The sequence below is a fragment of the Cebus imitator genome, unplaced genomic scaffold, assembly GCF_001604975.1.
Source record: "Cebus imitator isolate Cc_AM_T3 unplaced genomic scaffold, Cebus_imitator-1.0 Scaffold215, whole genome shotgun sequence".
NCBI lineage: Eukaryota > Metazoa > Chordata > Mammalia > Primates > Cebidae > Cebus > Cebus imitator.
This window is the reverse complement of record NW_016107530.1, coordinates 673,753-692,205: the sequence shown is the minus strand read 5'-3', so window position 1 is coordinate 692,205 and position 18,453 is coordinate 673,753. Positions and strand designations below refer to the sequence as shown.

The 18,453-nt window shown below is 53.4% G+C and overlaps 1 protein-coding gene across 4 annotated transcripts in view; it reads left to right on the top strand.

The window, feature by feature from the left end:
- The window catches only part of CDH23 (cadherin related 23), a 420,778-nt gene that overhangs the window by 247,539 nt on the left and 154,786 nt on the right, over positions 1-18,453 (top strand). For all 4 annotated transcript variants that reach the window (XM_037745824.1, XM_037745823.1, XM_017548835.2 and 1 more), the window contains exons 13-14: positions 105-254; positions 720-878. In XM_037745824.1, the coding sequence (XP_037601752.1) occupies positions 105-254; positions 720-878 (309 nt within the window). The remainder of the gene's footprint in view (positions 1-104; positions 255-719; positions 879-18,453) is intronic.

Sequence of the window (18,453 nt, the reverse complement as noted above, 5' to 3'; positions counted from 1 at the left end):
AGAGCAGCTCAGGGCTCACTCTCGGGCGGCTCTGCTCCCCATTTGGATCTGGACCTTGGCCACTGTGCCCTTCCTGACTGGCTTCTTCTGCACTCTTGACCCAGGGCCTGAACAGCATGTTTGAGGTGTACCTGGTGGGGAACAACTCCCACCACTTCATCATCTCCCCGACCTCCGTCCAGGGGAAGGCAGACATTCGTATTCGGGTGGCCATCCCACTGGACTACGAGACCGTGGACCGCTACGACTTTGACGTAAGGCCCCCGCTCACTGGCGTTTTGGAGTGGGGTCGGGGTGGATTTTAGGGGAGGCAAGGGGAAGGTAGAAGATTCCCTTAGATCCACCTTCCACAGCTGCCCATCTGTGGATCTGACTCACAGATCACAGATCACACAGGCTGGGCTGAATCTCCCCTTTCCAAGGAGGACAAGGATGTGTCCAGGAATGGAGTGGAATTTTACCGGGCTCCCATCAGGAGCTTCTGCAGCCCATCTCCTGCCAGATGAGCCCCTGCTAGCTCCTCCTGCCCTAGCCGAATCAGTGGCTATCCCTAGAGCAATGATAGATGGGCCCACAGTAGCACACAGCTGGGACGGGCAGAGACTCTTAACAGGTGCTCTGGGCTGGGGCTGGCAAAGGCACAGAGAGGACTCACAGGGACAAGGACTCTGGGAGGGGACATGTGGGAGCTTACCTGGGCCCCTGTTCTGCACACCCAGCTCTTTGCCAATGAGAGTGTGCCCGACCATGTGGGCTATGCCAAGGTGAAGATCGCGCTCATCAACGAAAATGACAACCGGCCCATCTTCAGCCAGCCACTGTACAACGTCAGCCTATATGAGAACGTCACTGTGGGGACCTCTGTGCTGACAGTCCTGGTGAGTCCCCACTCTCCTGTAGGGCCACTGAGCTCTGGGGCCGACTGTGGTGAGGCACCAAGAGGGATTTTGTCCAAGGGACCTGGGCAATCAAGGAAGGAGGTGTCCCCTCAATACCCAGGCTATGTTTGTTGGTGTATGAAATAAAGCTTCTGGAATCTTTATGAGGGGGCTCCTGGGCCTAGGCTGCAATATGGAAAAGGAGCCAATCTTGGGAGGGGGTGACAAGACTGGGCTGAGGACACTGATTTCCTGCCTTTCCCCTGAGAGAGACTCAGTGAGGATAGGCCGGGAGCCCTGGAAATCCCCTTGAATGGGTAAGAAGGTGCCAACCATCCTGAAGAGGGCTACCCTCTCCATCTGAGCACAGGCACCAGAGAAGGACGGGCTTCTGAAGGTGCCTGGGCATTCCCCACTGCCCATGGCTGGACTTGCCCTTTGACAAGGGGCCCTCCCAGTGGCATTTGTATCTGTCAGTACTCTTGGTTGCAAGGGATAGAAACCTGTAAGTAGTTCAAGCAAAAGAGGATCGGCTCATGTAAAAAGTGCAAGTGATTTAGGTGGGGTACGGTGGCTCACACCTGTAATCCCAGCACTTTGGGAAACCAAGGTGGGCAGATCACTTGAGGCCAGAAGATACAGACCAGCATGGCCAACATAGCAAAACCCCATCTCTAAGCCAGGCGTGGTGGCATGTGCCTGTAGTCCTAGCTACTAGGGAGGCTGAGGCAGGAGAATTGCTTGAACCCAGGAGACAGAGGTTGCAGTGAGCCAAGATTGCATCACTGCACTTCAGTCTGGGTGACAGAGCGAGACTCAAAAAAAAAAAAAAAGTGCAAGTGATTTCAGGCATGGCTACATCCAGGCACTCAGTTGAGCAGGGCTCTGTCTTCAACACTGGGCTCTGCTTTTTTGTATTGGCAAAGAGAGGCAGCAGCACCTCTAGGCTGACTTCTTACCAATTTATCAACCCTAGTGGGAAAAATTCTTTTGCTGTGATTCCAGCAGATTCTCATCAGCCCAGTTGGTTGGGCCATCCTGGAACCAATCAACCAATCCTGATTCTGAGATGCCAGGGAGAGATAATACTCCCCCTAGTGGAGCCAGGGGTTGGGATCAGCCCCGCCTAAATGACTGGCTGAGAATGGGGAAGGGGCTTCTATTCTAATACAAGGGATTGAATGCTAAGCAGATCCAAGTGGTAGATGTGTGCTACACAAGCTCAGAGCCTTGCCCATAGTCGGTGCTCAATAAATGGCATGGAGTTTAACTCACTGCGTTCCCCTCCCTGCACACCTGGGACCACAGAGTCCTTGCCTCCATTTCTTGCTCCTTCCCCACTCCAAGCAGAGACATTGCCTGTGATACCGAGACCCCGATCTAAAGTGTGTTTACTCTACAGACAGATGGTATGAAACTGCACTGAGCCCCAGGCCCTTCCCATCTGACAGTTATTAATATTTCAAACAGATGTCGAGCTAGTCAGGCTGTCAGACATAAACAATAATTCTGCGGCAGCTGTTTTTTCCACCCCCCACGTCTCTAGCCTGTGACTCCTCCAGCTTTTGCCAAGGTGCTCCCTGCAATAAATCACCAGGCGCTTGAGGCCTCCTAGACCCTCCTCCAGCCTCTCAGAGACCAAGTACCAGAGGCCCCGGCTTTCTGGACCCAAAGCGTGTGTCTTTACCCACCACCCATCTTCAAATGACTGGGTAAAGGGAAACCAACAGCCTGTGCTTTCGTGGCCTCGGGGAGGGAGAGGAGGCTCTGTCCCCTGAAGGTCTGGGACCATGTGGCAAAAAATTCTAATGTCAGATCCAGGCTCAGTGGGTGTCAGGGGATTCCTTCCCCACGCTCTTGCTTGGGAGAGAGTTTCCTCACTTTGTAGTCCCAAGTTCCCACAATCCTTGGAAAGTGATGGGAGAAACCTTTGCCAATTATGGATGATGCTGGTGGCTCTAGGTTGTATGGTTTGTTCCCTCATATCCCAGGCTGCTCTGATTCTCACCTTCCAATCCTGCCTCCTGACCTGGCAATAGAAGTTAGATGAGAAGGCCAGGGAGTGTCTTATCCTGGGACCCTGCTAGGCATGGGGCAGCCCTGCAGCCTGGCCAGTGTGTGGGGCCTGGCAGGGTTTGTGGGTGCTACTGACAGTAAGAGAGGTACAAGAGTAATTTTATCACACATTCATTCATTCACTCAACAAATGTTTGTTGAATACCTGAGGAAACGTGGTGATATGACTGTTGTATTTGGCCGGTGGTGCCAAGGACAGCTGTGTCAGGCCCAGCCCAGTCTGGGGCTGGCGCTGGGGAGTAGGCTTTGGTGAATGCTAGCCGAGCCCCTCACCCCAGGTTTTCACCCAGAGCTGGGGCAGCTCCTGGGTCTGAGCTCAGCCTCCTCTGTGGGTCACTCAGAGCCGGCAAATCCGGCCAGCCTCCCCGGGCTCCTGGCTGCCTTCACCCAAGCCTCACCCAACCCCTTCTCAAGCCCCCAGCCCCAGGGTTTATGAAACCATGAAGGGTGAGGGCCCATTTCATCAGGTAACAGCTTTCATAGCAGGACTGCCTGCCTAAAGGAGCTCAGGCCTGCAGGGAGTTGGTGGGGAACCCGCGTGCTGGCCTATGCATGCCACTCTTAGTGCCTTCATTTTCTCATCTGCAAAATGGGCCCCAGAGCTAGTAAGTGACTAAACTGGAATTCTGTTCCTGTAAAGGGGATATAAAAACATCCTGGGTGACCCACCCACCCATCATCCTCTCCCAGTCTCCCCAGGGTGTTTCCTGGCCACACCCTCCACACCACCCTGCCCTCCCTCACCTGGCAGCTCTCTGCTCAGACCCAGGGTCAGCCCATTCTCTCCACTTCCTCTGCCACAAGAGGGGTTGAAGTTATAGCTGCCTGCTCAGGGACTGTGAAATTCCTTCTCCCTGACCTTTTCTGGGATGTTATTAAAATGTTTCATGGGCAGTTGTGTCAGGAAAAAAATTATGAAGAAAAGGAAAATGTTTTAATTTGCACAGAAGGCAGGAGCAGAGCCTCCCCAGCCCCCATCCTGGCGTGGCCCTGCTTCAGTGGCTGGTCCCCTGTCCTGGGGGAAGGTGGTCATTTGACAGTGGCTTGGGGAAGCTGGAATAAGGAGAGCTGTCACCACCAGCCCAGGTGTCCTGGCTGGGGTGGAAGGGCCAGACCTTCTCACCTCCCTGTTCCCTAGGTCTTACAGCCCCCAGTTACAGCAAAATGGGCTTCCACTGGTGGCAGGGAAAGAGTGGGGACACCCCTACCCACACAGTCTGTGCTGGCAGAACCCACACATACAAAAAGGCCACCTTCCATATACAGGGGTTTTGTGTACCTGGAATTCTATACTTTCCATCCGAACTTGGTTGAAAAAGATTTGCATATAAATAAACCCACACAGTTCAAACCTGTGCTGTTCAAGGGTCAACTGTATCTCTAACCTGTTAAGTAGGTGCTGTTATTCTCACTTTACAGATGAGACAGATGAGGCTCAGGGAGTTAAGGGCCCCGGGGCTAGTATGTGACTAAACTAGATTCACACAGTTACATATCCCAACCACAGGCTCTTAACCACAAGCCCGCCCATCCAGAAGGTTCTATGTGGGACCACTGAGCCTAGTCCTTTCAGCAATATTCAGAACTGAGGGTAAAGAGAGCAGCTGGAAAGTGCCCTCTGCGGTACCCACGGGGACAGGTCCCAAGGTCGCTCCAGGCATCGTGTTCTTAGGTAACACTCAAGACTCTTAGGGCCTGTGGCACCACCAGGTGGATTTTCACCTCTCTGGGCCCTACGCTCCTCCGGGGACAGAGCTGTCTGTGTGAGTGTTTTCATTGGTGGAGGAACCACTTCAGAGATACTCAAGCACTTTGCTCAGGGAAGCAGGAATACTAAGGCAGCCCAGAGCTGTGTCCATTAGGAAAGGCCCGCTGGAAGGAGGGAGGGTCCAGGATGAATGTGCTCTGAACAGTGACCACACAGGGGAAGGATGTGCAGGGGTGTATATGTGTATATGTGTGCAGGCATGTGAGGTATGCTTGTGGGGTGTATATGGGGATGTATGTGTAGCCAGGCATGCTTTCATGTGCCTGTGCCTGTAATGTGTTTGCAACTATGTATACTCAGGGGTATGTGTGTGTAATGTACACGTGTGTGCTTGTGTGCATGTGCACATACATGTTACAACTGCATTTGGGCATGTGCATGCACACTGCACACGTGTTGTGTGCATGTGTGTGTGTACATGTATGTGCATGTGCCCATTCGTGGATGTTGCTGGTGGCTCCTCATCCTCTAGGTTGTATGGTTTGTTCCCTCTCATATCCCAGGCTTCTCTGTGATTCTCACCTTCCAATCCTGCCTCCTGACCTGGCAATAGAAGTCAGAGGAGAAGGCCAGGGAGTGCCTTATCCTGGGACCCTGCCGGCCTGCAGCCTGGCCAGTGCGTGGGGCCTGGCAGGGTTTGTGGGTGCTACTGGACAGTATGAGAGGTACAAGAGTAATCTAATCACATATTCATTCATTCATTCATTCATTCAACAAATGTTTGTTGAATATCTGCTATTTGTTAGGCACATGGCCCTGAGGACACATGGTGATGTGAGTCTTGTACTTAGAAAGTTTACAGCCTTCTAGGAAAGCTGGACTAAGAAAGACGTGAATCTTTACATTAAGTGTTACTTGCTGTGATGGAGAGATCAGGGAGCTACGAGAACCCGTAATGGGGTACCTGACCTTGCCTAGGGTCCAGGAAGACCTCCCTGAGGAAGTGGCATTTGAGTAAGCATTAACTAGTAAATGCAGACAGGGAATAACATTGGAGAAAAGAGGCCAGGAGCAGTGGCTCATCCTCAGAATCCCAACGCTTTGGGAGGCTGAGGCAAGTGGATCACTTGAGCATAGAAGTTCAAGAACAGTTTGGACAACATGGCAAAACCCTGTATCTGGAAAAATTTAAAAAAAACATATATATGTGTGTGTATATATATATATATGTGTATATATATATGTGTATATATATATATATATATGTGTGTGTGTATATATATATATGTATATATATATACACAGATACACACACATATGCATACACACACACACACACACACAGAGACACACACACACAAATGAGCCAGTCATGGCAGCATATGCCTTTAGTTCCAGCTACTTGGGAGGCTGAGGTGGGAGGATCACCTGAGCCCAGGAGGTTGAGACTTCAGTGAACGGTGATCACACCACTGCACTCCAGCCTGGGCAACAGCGTGAACAGCATGTGCAGAGGCCCTGTGGGGCTGGAGTTCAGTGAGGGGGTGTGTGATGTGCAGGAAGTGGGGTCCTACTCCTTTGAAACACAAGAGGCTTAGCTGTTTCTCTTCTTCCCGAATTGATACTCCCTGCAAACCTGCCCACTGAGGTGCTGTTCTAATAGTGGGGAAGGCCTATATCAAACTAGCCACACCCTGTTGCCTGTTGCATTCCTGGGATGGTGGCACGTGTTTGGGAAACCACTGGCAGAGGCTGTACCCAGGATGTACAAGGAGCCAGCCTGGCCTCCTGCAGCATGGGGCTCATGTCCCTGGATTTATTATCTCCGTGTCCTCTGGGCAGTGAGAGATGCAAGGTGTGCTGAGGAAGGGTGGCAGCCCCCCTGGTGCAGGGCTTACTGAGCTCCGGGGCCTTGTCTCCCTACTGCAGGGGGTGGGGCATGGCAGAAACGGGCAGAAGATAGACTTCAGACAAAACAGGCTTCTTCCACAGTTGGAAGGAGAGGCCCTGAAGAGTCCTGCCTGGGCAGGTGTGGGGCCCCAGGACCAGCCTATCGTTGGCTGAGCCCAGGAGTAGAGCTCTACCTCTCAGTTCCAGACAGACAAGCAGGGCTAGAGGCGGCCAAAAGGCCTGCTCCTCTCTTGCCGCCCCACCCCCTCTTTCTAGCCCATCCTTGGGAGGGCGGCAGCATCTTGGGCAAGGCCATAAGCCATCCAGGGAGTCCCTGCAATCTCGTTTTACTATGAGCTGGTCACTCCTTCTCTGGGACTTGTCTTTCTGCCTATGAAAGGCGTGCCTGCCCAGTCTGCAGCGCCGGGTTGTCGGGAGACCCAGGGCAATGATGTGGTGTAACTACGTAAGACTTACAGATGGCAGGAGTGTGTATTTTCATCACTGGCCTTCACGGTCTGACCTGGCTGCCCACCACCCTTTCAGCCTGTGGACAAGCCCACCTCTGCCACAGTGGACCCTGGACATACCACTGGGTCTCAGTTTCCTCCTCTGTGACTGGGAGAGATAACCTGCTAGGTGCCTACCTTGGAGGGTTGTGAGAATCGAGTAAAATGATTCATGAAGACACAGCATAGAGGCTGGCTGGAAATACATGCAGGAAATGTCAGAAAGTCATGCCTGGCCTCCTGGCTGAGCCTCCAGGGAACACTGGCCCTGGGCAGGGACACCACCCTTGGAGCTGTGGCTCTGCCTCAGGCAGCCATGTGATGCTGGCCAGTCACTGAGTCTCTAGGCCCCAGTGAGATGACTGGGCCAGGGGCTGGTTCAGGGTCTTCTGTCTTGGTGAGGCTTTCGTTCCAGTTTGCTCTGTCCAAGGAGAAAGGGGAGCCATCCTTGCTGTTGAGTTTCACGCCCAGCCACATGGATGTGCCGCCCACCAGCCTCTAGAGCCCCTCTCCTGTCTTACCCCTCCTCTCTCAGCTCCCATCTGGAAGTCTCCGGAAGATTCCCAAGGACTTCACTTCCCCCTCCTAGAGCTAACTGGCTTTTCCTCCTGGTCCAGCCCAGCCTTCCTCCCCTGCCACATCAGCAAACAGCCCTGCTGCATCAATGTCAGGCCCATTGCTGTTTGTCCCCAACTCTCCTTCCCCTCCCACCCACAGCATGGTTGCCACAGGGAAAAGGTGGGTGTGAGATCATTGCCCTGGGATGGCCCTGGTGAAGGCAAGCTTCAATCCTGACTTCAAATGCAGCAGGTCTCTTCCACCACTAGCTGTAAGGCTGCAGGGCCTCTGCCCCTGCTCTGTGGCTGCTGGGACACCCCTAGCCTGCAGGCTCAGAGATCACCCTGGCCCCTCCATGCTGCGGAATCTGAGGACTCTAACATGGGCCCTACTCAAGGTGCTAGAAACCTAATGGCCCCATCAGATGATCCGGGAAGGCCAGTTCACTGCCTCTGTCTTAGTCTTGGTGCTCCCTGGGACAAACCCCAGTTCCTCCCTGGTCCCTCGGCCCCCAGCAGGATGCATTGCTCTGTAACGTCTATGGAAGCCTCTCAGCTGTTATCTACTACTGCAGGAGGGAACCTTGCTAGGAGCAAGCTTTGGAACCAGAGATCCAGCTTCAAATTCTAGCTCTGCTGCCTGCTGTCTCTGTAGCCCTGGGCAGGTGCTTAGCTGTGTACTGACTGACCCTCAGTCTCTAGAGCATTCTATGGAGAGAATAGCAATAATACTTATCCCACAATGAAGATAAATGGAGCATTTAAAGCACTTCGTGCATTAGAAGGCACTGGGTAAATGGCAGGTGTGATTGCTAGAACTATTATTGTTACTCGTATCCAGCTTGAAGGTTTGTTCTATCTTATCTGGGAGTCAGGGGAGCTTCAGAGAGCATTGGTATTTAAGCTTAGGTCTCTAGGTTCCTAGGTTTTCTGCCTTTGCCTGTGAAAGGAGTGCCCGCCCAGCCTGCAGTGCTGGGTTGTCAGGAGACCCAGTGCAGTGATGTGGTGTAACTAGGCAAGACTTAAACAGATGGCAGGAGTGGGTATTCTCATCATTGGCCTTCAGGGTCTGACCTGGCTGCCCACCACCCTTTCAGCCTGTGGACAAGCCCAGCTCTGCCACGGTGGGCCCTGGACAAGCCACTGGACTTTGTCCCCATCTCTCCTTCCCCTCCTGCCCACTCTCTGGACTCTGGGTCCTCTCAGTTGGTACATTGGTTGGTGCATTGTGCCCAACCCTGAGAAGCTAACACAAAGACTCTAGCCTCAAGGAGTGGAACACGGAGAACATTTAAACAAGCTTGCCGGTGAGAGCCAGTATTCTTCAGGGGGAGGCAGACAGTAGATGCTACCAGGTGTGTGTGTGACCTGTGCAGTGGTCTGGGGACATGGACTCAGAAGGGCCCCAAACTTGGTTTAATGCTCTGCTGTCACCATCTTGAAATTCTGATAATTTCTGCACAGAGGGTCCTGTGTGCTCATGTCGCTGTGGGCCCTGCAGCTTACATGGCTTGCCCTGACCCACGAGTTTATCATTCTCTGCCCAAACAAAGTCAGTGGCTCTCCATGGTTTTCATCTATTCCTACATTCAGTCAACAGTCAGCAAAGGCCAAAGTGCTGGGGCCTTCTGTTCTTACAGAGCTTGTCTCAGTTCCTGTTGCTGTGTAAGAAACCACCCAAACTTAGTGGTGTAAAGCAAAAGCTATTTTTAATTCAAAAAAGGCCCATGGATTTTGTGGGTCAGCAATAGAGAAAGGGTGCGGTAGGGAGGCCTTCTCTGTTCCTTGTATACTGGGGTGACTCGACCCGCTGAAGCCTGGAAACAGAGGGCCCGAAGGATCCATTCCGATGGTGTTCTCGCCCTGCCATACCGGGGGCCTTGGCTCATTTGGCTGAAGGGTGAGTGCAGCTGGACTGTTGCCTGGGCACCTACACGTGGCCTCCCTGTGTGTCCGGGCATCTCCCAGCATGGGAGCTCTGAGCAGGCGCACCCCTGGGAGGGCCTCTGGGGAAGGAGGGTCCCAAGAGAGCCAGACAGAAGCTGTGTGGCTTTTTCAACCCAGCCTCCAAGATACATTGCATCATTTCTGCTGAATTCTATTGGTTTTAAGTCACCAATGCAAATCCAGATTCAAGGGGAGAGGACATAAATCCTCCCAGCTGTCAGTGGGAACAATGTCCCAGAATTTACACAAATGTAAATGGCTTAGAATCACTCAGAGGTCATTACTCCAGTTCCACACCACTTCCGAGCAGTCATGTATGAGCACAGTGCCATGAATCCACAGTTTCCCTCGCCTCCTCCTGGAGGCACAAAAGGAAGCAGCAGAGCAGAAGGGAACCCTGCAAATCCCATTCCCAGCCTGGGACAAGCTCCCAGTGACCGGGAAGGGGAAACACAGTGATCTCTGCTGCCCCAGGCACTCCTGGCCAGTGGAGTTCAAACCCTCTAGACCTGGCTTGGCATTCAAGGCCTCTACAGCCTGACCCTGAGATGCTCTCCAGCCCTTGCCCACACCCCTCACACCCTTCTCCCCTGCCTGCCCAGATCCGCATCACCCCTGCAACGCTCAGCATTTTCTTGCCATAGCGTCTGCTTACTACTCACTTGCCTCTCCCTCCTTTCTATTCGAGACCATCAAAATCTGCTGACCCTAAGGGCCAGCCCCCTTGGCAGCACCCTCTTAAAAAGCCCTCTCTTCCTGGTAACTGGCATGTGTCCCCTCTGTGGAGTTCCTCTGCCTCCTCTCTGGGGCCCCAGCATGCTGTGTGACTTGCTGTCCCTCAGCTGTTCCCACCCTGTATGAGGGCTTGCTGGCAGGCTCTTTCTTCCCCACGCCCTGGAAAACCTTCCCCAGATAGGTTCTGTCTAACTCAGGGTCCCCACCCCTGGTGAGTGCAACACAAAGTAGGCTGGACTCCTACTTTGGTGTCTGGGGTGGTCTGGGGCATCTAGGGCAGCTGCTGGAGGAAGGGATGTAGACAGGAGAAGGTCAGCAGAGGCCTCATGGGGACACATGAGGCACAGAGAGGGTAAGTTACATACACAAGGCCACCCAGCCCATCGGCCACCAAGATGTTTGTCCAAGCCTGAAGCCTCATAACTCCATCTCTGTGCCGGGCTCCCCCAACACCCCCTCAGGTGGCGAGCACATGGAGAAGACTGACGGCCAGAGAACCCCAAGGCCTGGCTTCCAGGCCACTGACTTGCTGTGTGACCCTATCCCGTTCTCATCCCCTCTCCGGGCCTCAGTCTCCTGCTCAGTCCAAGAAGATGGGCTGGAGGCCTTCTGAATGCCCTTCATAGGACAGGCATCCCTGGGGATGCAGACCCCAGCCCAGGGACCAAGGCCAAGGGTAGAAAGGTATAATGGCCACCAGCTTCCAGGATCCCCTGGGCCTTCTAGTCCTAATCAGGGCATGTGAGTCCAAGATCAAGGCTGAAATCTGCCCAGCCTTTTGGTCTGGCCCCGTAGACAGGTGAGTGGGACCTGACCCTGCTTCCCTGGCTACTGCTGGGCAGGACTGGGTACCCTAGGCCTTTCTGGTCCTCTGGGAGCCCCTGTGTCTCCCTGGATTGTCTGCTCTCCTCCTTCCCCTCCCAGAGCAGAGCTCTGCACTCTCTGGGACAAAGGGTGCCCTCCAAATGCAAATCCAGTGACTTTTGAGAGCCTGAGAGGACAGTGGTCAGCCAGACAGTGTTCCTGTCCATTCCAGGGGCATGAGGCAGATGATGAACAAGGAAAGTCAGGGCCGGTGGCATGGGGATGAGTGCTGTGGGGACATACAGCTGGGCAGGGGCAGGGGTGCCAGGGCTGGGGCTGCGACTGCATTGTTATATCAAGTGGTGCAGGAGGGCAGGCCTCTCCTGGAAAGTGACATGAAATAACCTGGAAGGAAGCCTGTGGGGATCCAAACTGAAAATCCAGGACGAGTAGCCCAGATGAGGGAGGCAGGTGAAAGGCTCAGAGCAAGAACCTGGCTGCGGTGGATGCACAGAGAGTAGGAGGGGCACAGAGGCTGGGAGGCGAGGAGGCCGGGGAACCCATCGTGGGTAGCCTAGGGGAGACCTGAGGATGGATCTCCTTGCTGCTCCTTGGTGCAGAAAAGGCTGGGGGTAGGGGATGGAGGGGACCAGGGTGGAAGCTGGAGACCAGCCCTGAGCTACTGCAAGAAGCCAGGGAGGGATGAGGCTCCCACCATGCAGCTGGGGACAGTAGAAGATTCCAGATCCCTCCTGCTGCCCTACCCATCTCTCCCCGCCCTTGCTGGAGCTGCTTCACTATTTTCCTTCCCAGACCAGCAGGGTGCATCCGCCTCCATTGCCACCAGACTGACCAGGTGGGCCCTGTGCCGTCCCGAATGTCAAGTGGGAAGGGCTGCAAATAGGCCCGAGGTGGGTTGGGGCCCTGCCTCGGCTTCCTACCAGCAGGTTGGCCTTGAGCCAGTGACTGAAGGGCTCTGGCCTTCCATTTCCTCCTCTGTAAAATGGGAAGAATAATTCCTATCTCAGCAATGCTGTGAAATAATGTATGGCAAGTTCATAGGCCAGGCCTACTGAGTGCTCCAAAGTATACCAATGCCTGCTGTGTGCCAGACCCCCAGGGTTCTCCACGGTTTTCTAGAACAGTTGAATTTCCCTGCTTCTGAAAGCATCAGTTTGACTTGATTCTAGCATTGTATAAAGCTGATGACAAAAATTGCCAACATGAATTATTAGTAAGCCTGGGAGGTGATGACAGGGCGCAAGGGGTAGGCCCCGTCCGCAGGCTTGAGCAAGACCAAGAGGGAAGACAGCCCTTGTGCCTCGGCCCGAGAATCACCGGAAGCTGGACTTCCAGAGCATGGAAGGGTCTGCTCAGCCCTTCCAGTGCATTCCCCAGCCCCCCACCTCATATTCTCCCTCCCCACCCGCTCCTGACACCCCCACCATTGGCATCTTAATTGATCTCATTGTTCTCAAACCCTTGAGACCTGAGACTCCAGCTGTGCTTAAACAGAACAAAATCTCTTCCAATTTCCCCACCGTTGAAAAGAAAATTGAATTCTTTATCTGCAGTCTGGGGAGGGGAAGAGGGAGGCTAAAGAGAGAGGGGGACACACACACAAAATAGTAGGTCATCCCAGCCCTACCCCCACGCTGGCCTGGAAGGCCTTTGTGGACACACCCACCCCCCATTTGGGGGTGGTCTAAGGATGCGCTTTGGACCCTTTTATTGGGCTCTTCTGTTCCTCTCCCTCTGAGGGGCCGGGGTGGGAGCGGGAGGAGGCTGAGCTGGCTGCGGTGATTGACGGGTCTGGAGTTCCTCTGTCTGTCAGGCCTCAGTGCCCCCCGCCTGTGTTTATCTCTTTCATCTAAATATCTGTCTGTGAAACCTAAATGGCGTGGAGTGAGAGGTAGGATAGGGGTAGACAGAGAGTGAGAGACAGAGGGAGAGAGAGAGATGGAGAGAGAGGGAAGAGAGAAAAAGAGAGAGTGAGAACACAGCCGGCTGCCGCCTTTTCTCCACTGCAGCTGGGGCGCCCCCGCCTCTGCCTCGGAAGTGGATTGTCCTGGACCTTGTGTCTTTGTGTGAGGTCTGATGGTTTTCAGTTGATTGGTCATACAACAAATTGATTTTTGGCAAATTGATTTAAGGCCTCACTGCCTGTCCCGCCTTTGAAGCACTCCGCAGCCTCTGTCAACAGCACCTCCAGCATCCACCATCCTTGACCGAGCATCTCTGTCTGCTGCTAACCTTTGCCCCTTTGCCAAAACAAGAGGATGCTGCGCTCATCACCGGCTTGGTGAAGCAGTGTTGTCAGCTTAGTGAATGCCGGGCATTTTATAGGGCGTTCCTCGTCTAGAAGAAGCTGAGACCTGGAGAGTGAGCAGCGTGTCCCAGGCCAGCCAGCTGGTAGCAGCCAAACCGGGATTTCAGACCCCAGATGGTCTAGTTCCAAAGCCCCTGGCTTCCCCTCCATTCTGCCAGTCACCCTCAGGGCTCACCTCCCAAGCTGGCCTCCAGCCTTTTGGTGTCAGCTGACTCCAGAGTCCAGGGAAAGTGGCTTTGCGAGGTGGGAGCCGCTCACTCCCTGGGTGACCTCGAGCAGGTCCGTGGCTCCAGGGGCCTCAGCGTCTTCATCTGGGCAATGAAGGGGTTGTGCTGGACTCTCTCTAAGACCCCCTGTGCCAACAACATGTGACTATGCCTGCAGACAGTCACCTCCAGCACTGAGAGCCTGTGACGCCCTGTGCTCTGCGCCTATCAGAAGTCACCCTTCAGTAGGCTCACTGCTGATTGTTCCTGCTCAGACAATCACTCAGAGAACACCAGAGCAAAGAAAATGGACCCCCTGGGCCAGGGGACAATGGGCAGCTGTGCATGCCAGGGCCAGAATGAGTTCATAAATGCTGCAGACTAAATCCCCTTACAGAGTCCACCGGTGCCACGCACTGGGAAGGTGATAAGCCCTGGAACTCAGGTGACGGGGGAGAAAGTGGAGAGGATGGCAGGAGCAGCCACTGGGAACTAGGCCTGAAAGTTTGTCCAGCGAGCATTTGGGAGGAAGCCTGGAGCAGCAGGTGGGTGGGGGGCCCACAGAGGTTTGGGGAGAGGTTGAGCTGGGCCTGTGAGTTTGGGGTGGCTTAATCTTGCTCTGTAATCTCTGTAGCGGGGATAGTAGCTGTGGTTGCTGCCAGCTTGTTTCTGGAGTGGCTCAAAGTTCCGTATCCCTATCATAAAAACTACATTTAACTTCATGACCCAGGACACATACTCACATGGACACTTATCTGCAGCAAAGCAGTACTTCCTGATTACATGTAATAATACACTCTAGTGTTTTCTGATTTAATTCTGCTAGATTTCACTTTCTAAGTGCTAACCATGAACCCTAGATTGATTTCATGACCAAGTAATGGATAGATGTCCAACAAGCTAAGTTTGAACCTATCCAGAATGAGCCTTCTCTGCTTCCCCATCTGGTGAGGAGGAGGAAGATGATGCCAACTTGTGTTTCTCCACTGTTCACTACAGGGAGCCAAGGCATAAAGACCCCGTCCTCCAGACTTAGACCACCCAGGTTTACCCTGACTCAGCCATTGCTGAGCGATGATTTTAAATGGGTTACTTGTATCAACAATGAGCCAGTACAGCCACCAGCAACAGAGACCCCCAAAACAGTTGTTTAAATAAGATCAAGGTGTATTTTTCTCCCATGTAAAAGCAGTATACGGGTGAGCACTCGTGAGTGGCTCCTTCCAGCTCTCTTCTCCGCCATCCCTAGAGTATGTCCCTCATCTTCATGGTCCCAGATGGTTGCCAGAACTCCAGCCATCACATCTGTCTCTCAAGCTGCAGGATGGAGGAAGTGAAAAAGGAAACCTCCCCTCCCTTTTAAGGATACTTCCTGGAAGTGCTTTGCAAACTTCATCTCACGTGGCTATACTTAGCTGCAAAGGAGGCTGGGAAATTTAGCATTTTAGCCAGGTAGCATTGTGTCCACCTAAAAAAAAATAATCACAGTTTCTGTTAATTTGTGAAAGTTCAGGAAGGCATGGCTGTTTAGTCTCTGCCAGATCCCCGCTGCGTGCCTCCATTTCCTCTTTTGGAAGTGGGGGTGACAATAGTTTGTTATAGAATGACGTGGGCTTTAGTGAAATGTTACATGTAACATGCTTAGCCCAGTGCCTGACACAGAGCAGGTGCTAAACAAATGATGGCACTAACATTGAGGGCCTGGTGCCAAGCTGTGCTCCTTCCATGTGTGTTAGCTAAGCCTCATGACAACCTGGTGAGGTCCAAATCAGCCTCCCCGTTTTATAGATGAGAGCACTGAGTTTCAGAGAAAGTAGCTCTGTGTCAGACTGCACCCCCATGGAAGGGGCAGAATAGAGGCACAAACCCCCTTGTCTCCAGGACGCCAAAATTCTTTCCCTTAGCCATGGGGCAACACAGTCCCCTCAAGGAGACTGAATGGCTCCCTGAGAGTCTTGAGAAACCGTGGGGCTGAGATATGACCAGACAGAAACAACTTGATTAGCTGACATCCAAGCTGAACCCAGGCCCGGCACCCCCTCTGCCAGCCCAGCCTCCTGCAAGAGAAACCACCCACCCACCTAAAAGGGAAACACAGCCAGGACAAAAGAGCCTCTGGGTTTCCGCTGTATCACCACCTGCAAGGTCAGAAGTTTCAGGTGTTTGACTCACTGAATGACCCTGGGCCAGCCCCTTTTCTCTGAAAGCCTCCATTTCTCCATCTGCAAAATGGGGAGAATGTTACTGTGCCTGCTCCACCTTCTGGGGACATTTTAAAACAGCGAGGCCAGAGTGTTTTGGATTCCTTGGAAAACAAATAAATGAGATAGACGGCTCTTCTCTCAGTGGGTTTCGCCAGCCTATGTTAGGATATTCTGACAACTGGGGTGGGGTGGGCAGAGGAGTGAGGAACCTAAATATCAGGGGACTGGAAGTGAGGGCTGCTTCTTGGGCATGGGTGCTCCCAGCGCGCCCCTCCCACCCTGCGCGCCCCCTCCCACCCTGTGTGCCCACGCAGAACCCAGCTGTACATCACTGCATCATCACGGTGCAGCCCTGGACTTCGTGGGCCCAGGTGAGTGAGGGGCTGGTCCCGAAGCCCTCTGCTGGTCTCAGAGATCATGGGTGATTTATATTTCCTGCGTGGGATTTTGACTTTAATTTCTTCTGGCAGTGTGGGGCTGTAAAATTCATTAGGGACCTGCGGGCAGAGTGACAGAGATGTCAGGCGGGCAATCGTGTGGGTATTTAATCTATCAGATGTGTGGCTTGCCATTTAGGGAGACAAACACGAGAATGTGGAATCAATATGGTTCATTAGCGAGCCGCATGTGCCAGCCCAATCAGCGCCCACCAGCGACAGGCATGGGGGTGTCCTGCCAGACACCAAGTCACCTTGGAGTGAGGACATGTCCCTGGAGCATAGGCAGTGACCAGCCCCCACCCAGGTACCTCTCTCCACCTTCCCACTAGACTGGGGGCTGCCTGACACCTGTGTATCCCACAGAGCAGGGGAGAGGAGGGAGGGTGTCAGCCTTATGACTTGTGGTGGGGACACTGGGGAGATGCTGTCATGGCGGACGGTGTCATTACCAGCCCAGCTTTTGCTGCGCCCCTAGGGGGTTGATTGGACTATCTTGTTCCCCTTCTTTCAGCTCCTCGGCTCATAAGGTCCTGCTTAACTGGGCCTCAGACATGGTGTCTGTCCCCACAGCTCTCAGGCCCCTCTCCTTTTTCTCTCCCACCACATCATCCCAGCTTGATAACTGGCTCCAGAGAGGGCACAAGTCCCTTCTGATTGTGAGCATCTTGCTCCCCTGACCCTTCCCCAGGTACTACGTGTATCCATTTCCTGGGAAGCCGGGTGGCTTCAAACCACAGAAATGTATTCTCCTGCGGCTATGAAGTCAGAAACCTGAAATGGAGGGGCTGGCAGGGCTGTTCTCCCTCCTCAGGCTGATGAGTGATCCTGCCTGGCCTTTCCCAGCTTCTGGAGGCTCCAGGCGTTCCTTGGCCTGTGGCTGCAGAACTCCAGTCTCTGCGTGCTTCCTCTCTGTGCCTCTCCTCTGGATGTCATTATGAGGACACTTGTCATTGGATTTATGGCCTGCCCGATAACCCAGGCTGGTCTTCTCTCAAAATCTTCCACATAATTATTTTTTCAAAGCCCCCTTTTCCAAATAAGGTTACATTCGCGGTCTCGGGGGTTAGGACATGGATATATCTTTTGGGAGGTCACCATTCAACCCATTACACACCCTTGAAGATATCTCAAGTACCGACAGGGACATGTTGATAGGACAGTGTACTAAAGACGTGAGGGGCTGGCCATTCGAACCTGACAGCTCTTCCAGCGCTGGCTTTCATATTTTCTCTCAGTGTCCTGACCCGTCTCTGAGCCACCCACCCTGGACTGCAGCCTCCTGGGGCTTCTCCCTCAGTTGCCCAATGGGAATGCATTTGCCCTGCATCTCAGGGCCCGCCTCTCCTTCCTGCTGCAGCTCCTGCTCTGCCTCCTCCAGGAAGCCCTGACTGACTCTTGGTCACTGGGCTCCTCTCAGCCCTTTCCTCCCTTGTCACTCCCTGTCTACACTGTCCTTGGACTTTTAACCCAGCCTTGCTCGGTCTTTCTTCCTGCCCCAAGTGGGGTCTGTGTCTCCCCAGTGAGGCAGAGAGCTCCCTGATGGCCAAGGCTGCCTCTGACACTTCCCGGCTTCCTGCATGTGTGGTTGATGCTTGAGAAACATCAGGGTTCCCTCACCCACAAGTGACTGGGCTGGTTCACAGGGAGCCTCTGGGGCTGGGAGGCTGCCTGGCCTGGCCCAGCTGGATCAGAGCCACAGGCCTCCCAGGGCATAGCTGGGAAGAGCCCAGCTAATAATACAGTAACTAATACAATTGGGGAAACTGAAACATGAGGGAATGATGTATCCATGCCACAGAGCCAGCCAGGGACAGGGCTGGCATCCTGACATGCAGTCCAGCTGTGAGCTCAAGAGCTTCCGCTTGGGAATCAGATCCAAGTTAAAATCCTGGCTTTGCTACTTCAGCCTAGTGACCTCAGGCAGGTTCCTAAAATTCCTCGGCCTCAGTTCCTCCTCCTAAAAGTGGACATGATGATACAGAGTCAATATGGGGAGAAAATGGAATAGTACGCCCACTGAAATAGTGCCTGACCCATAAGGTAAATTCTCAATAGCCTATTGAATAAAAGCACTAATCACTAAGGTTGTTTTAAAAAGTAGATGAAACATCTGATGCAAATCACCTGCCTTCATGCCTGGCACATAGCAGAATCTCAGGACTGCTGTGTG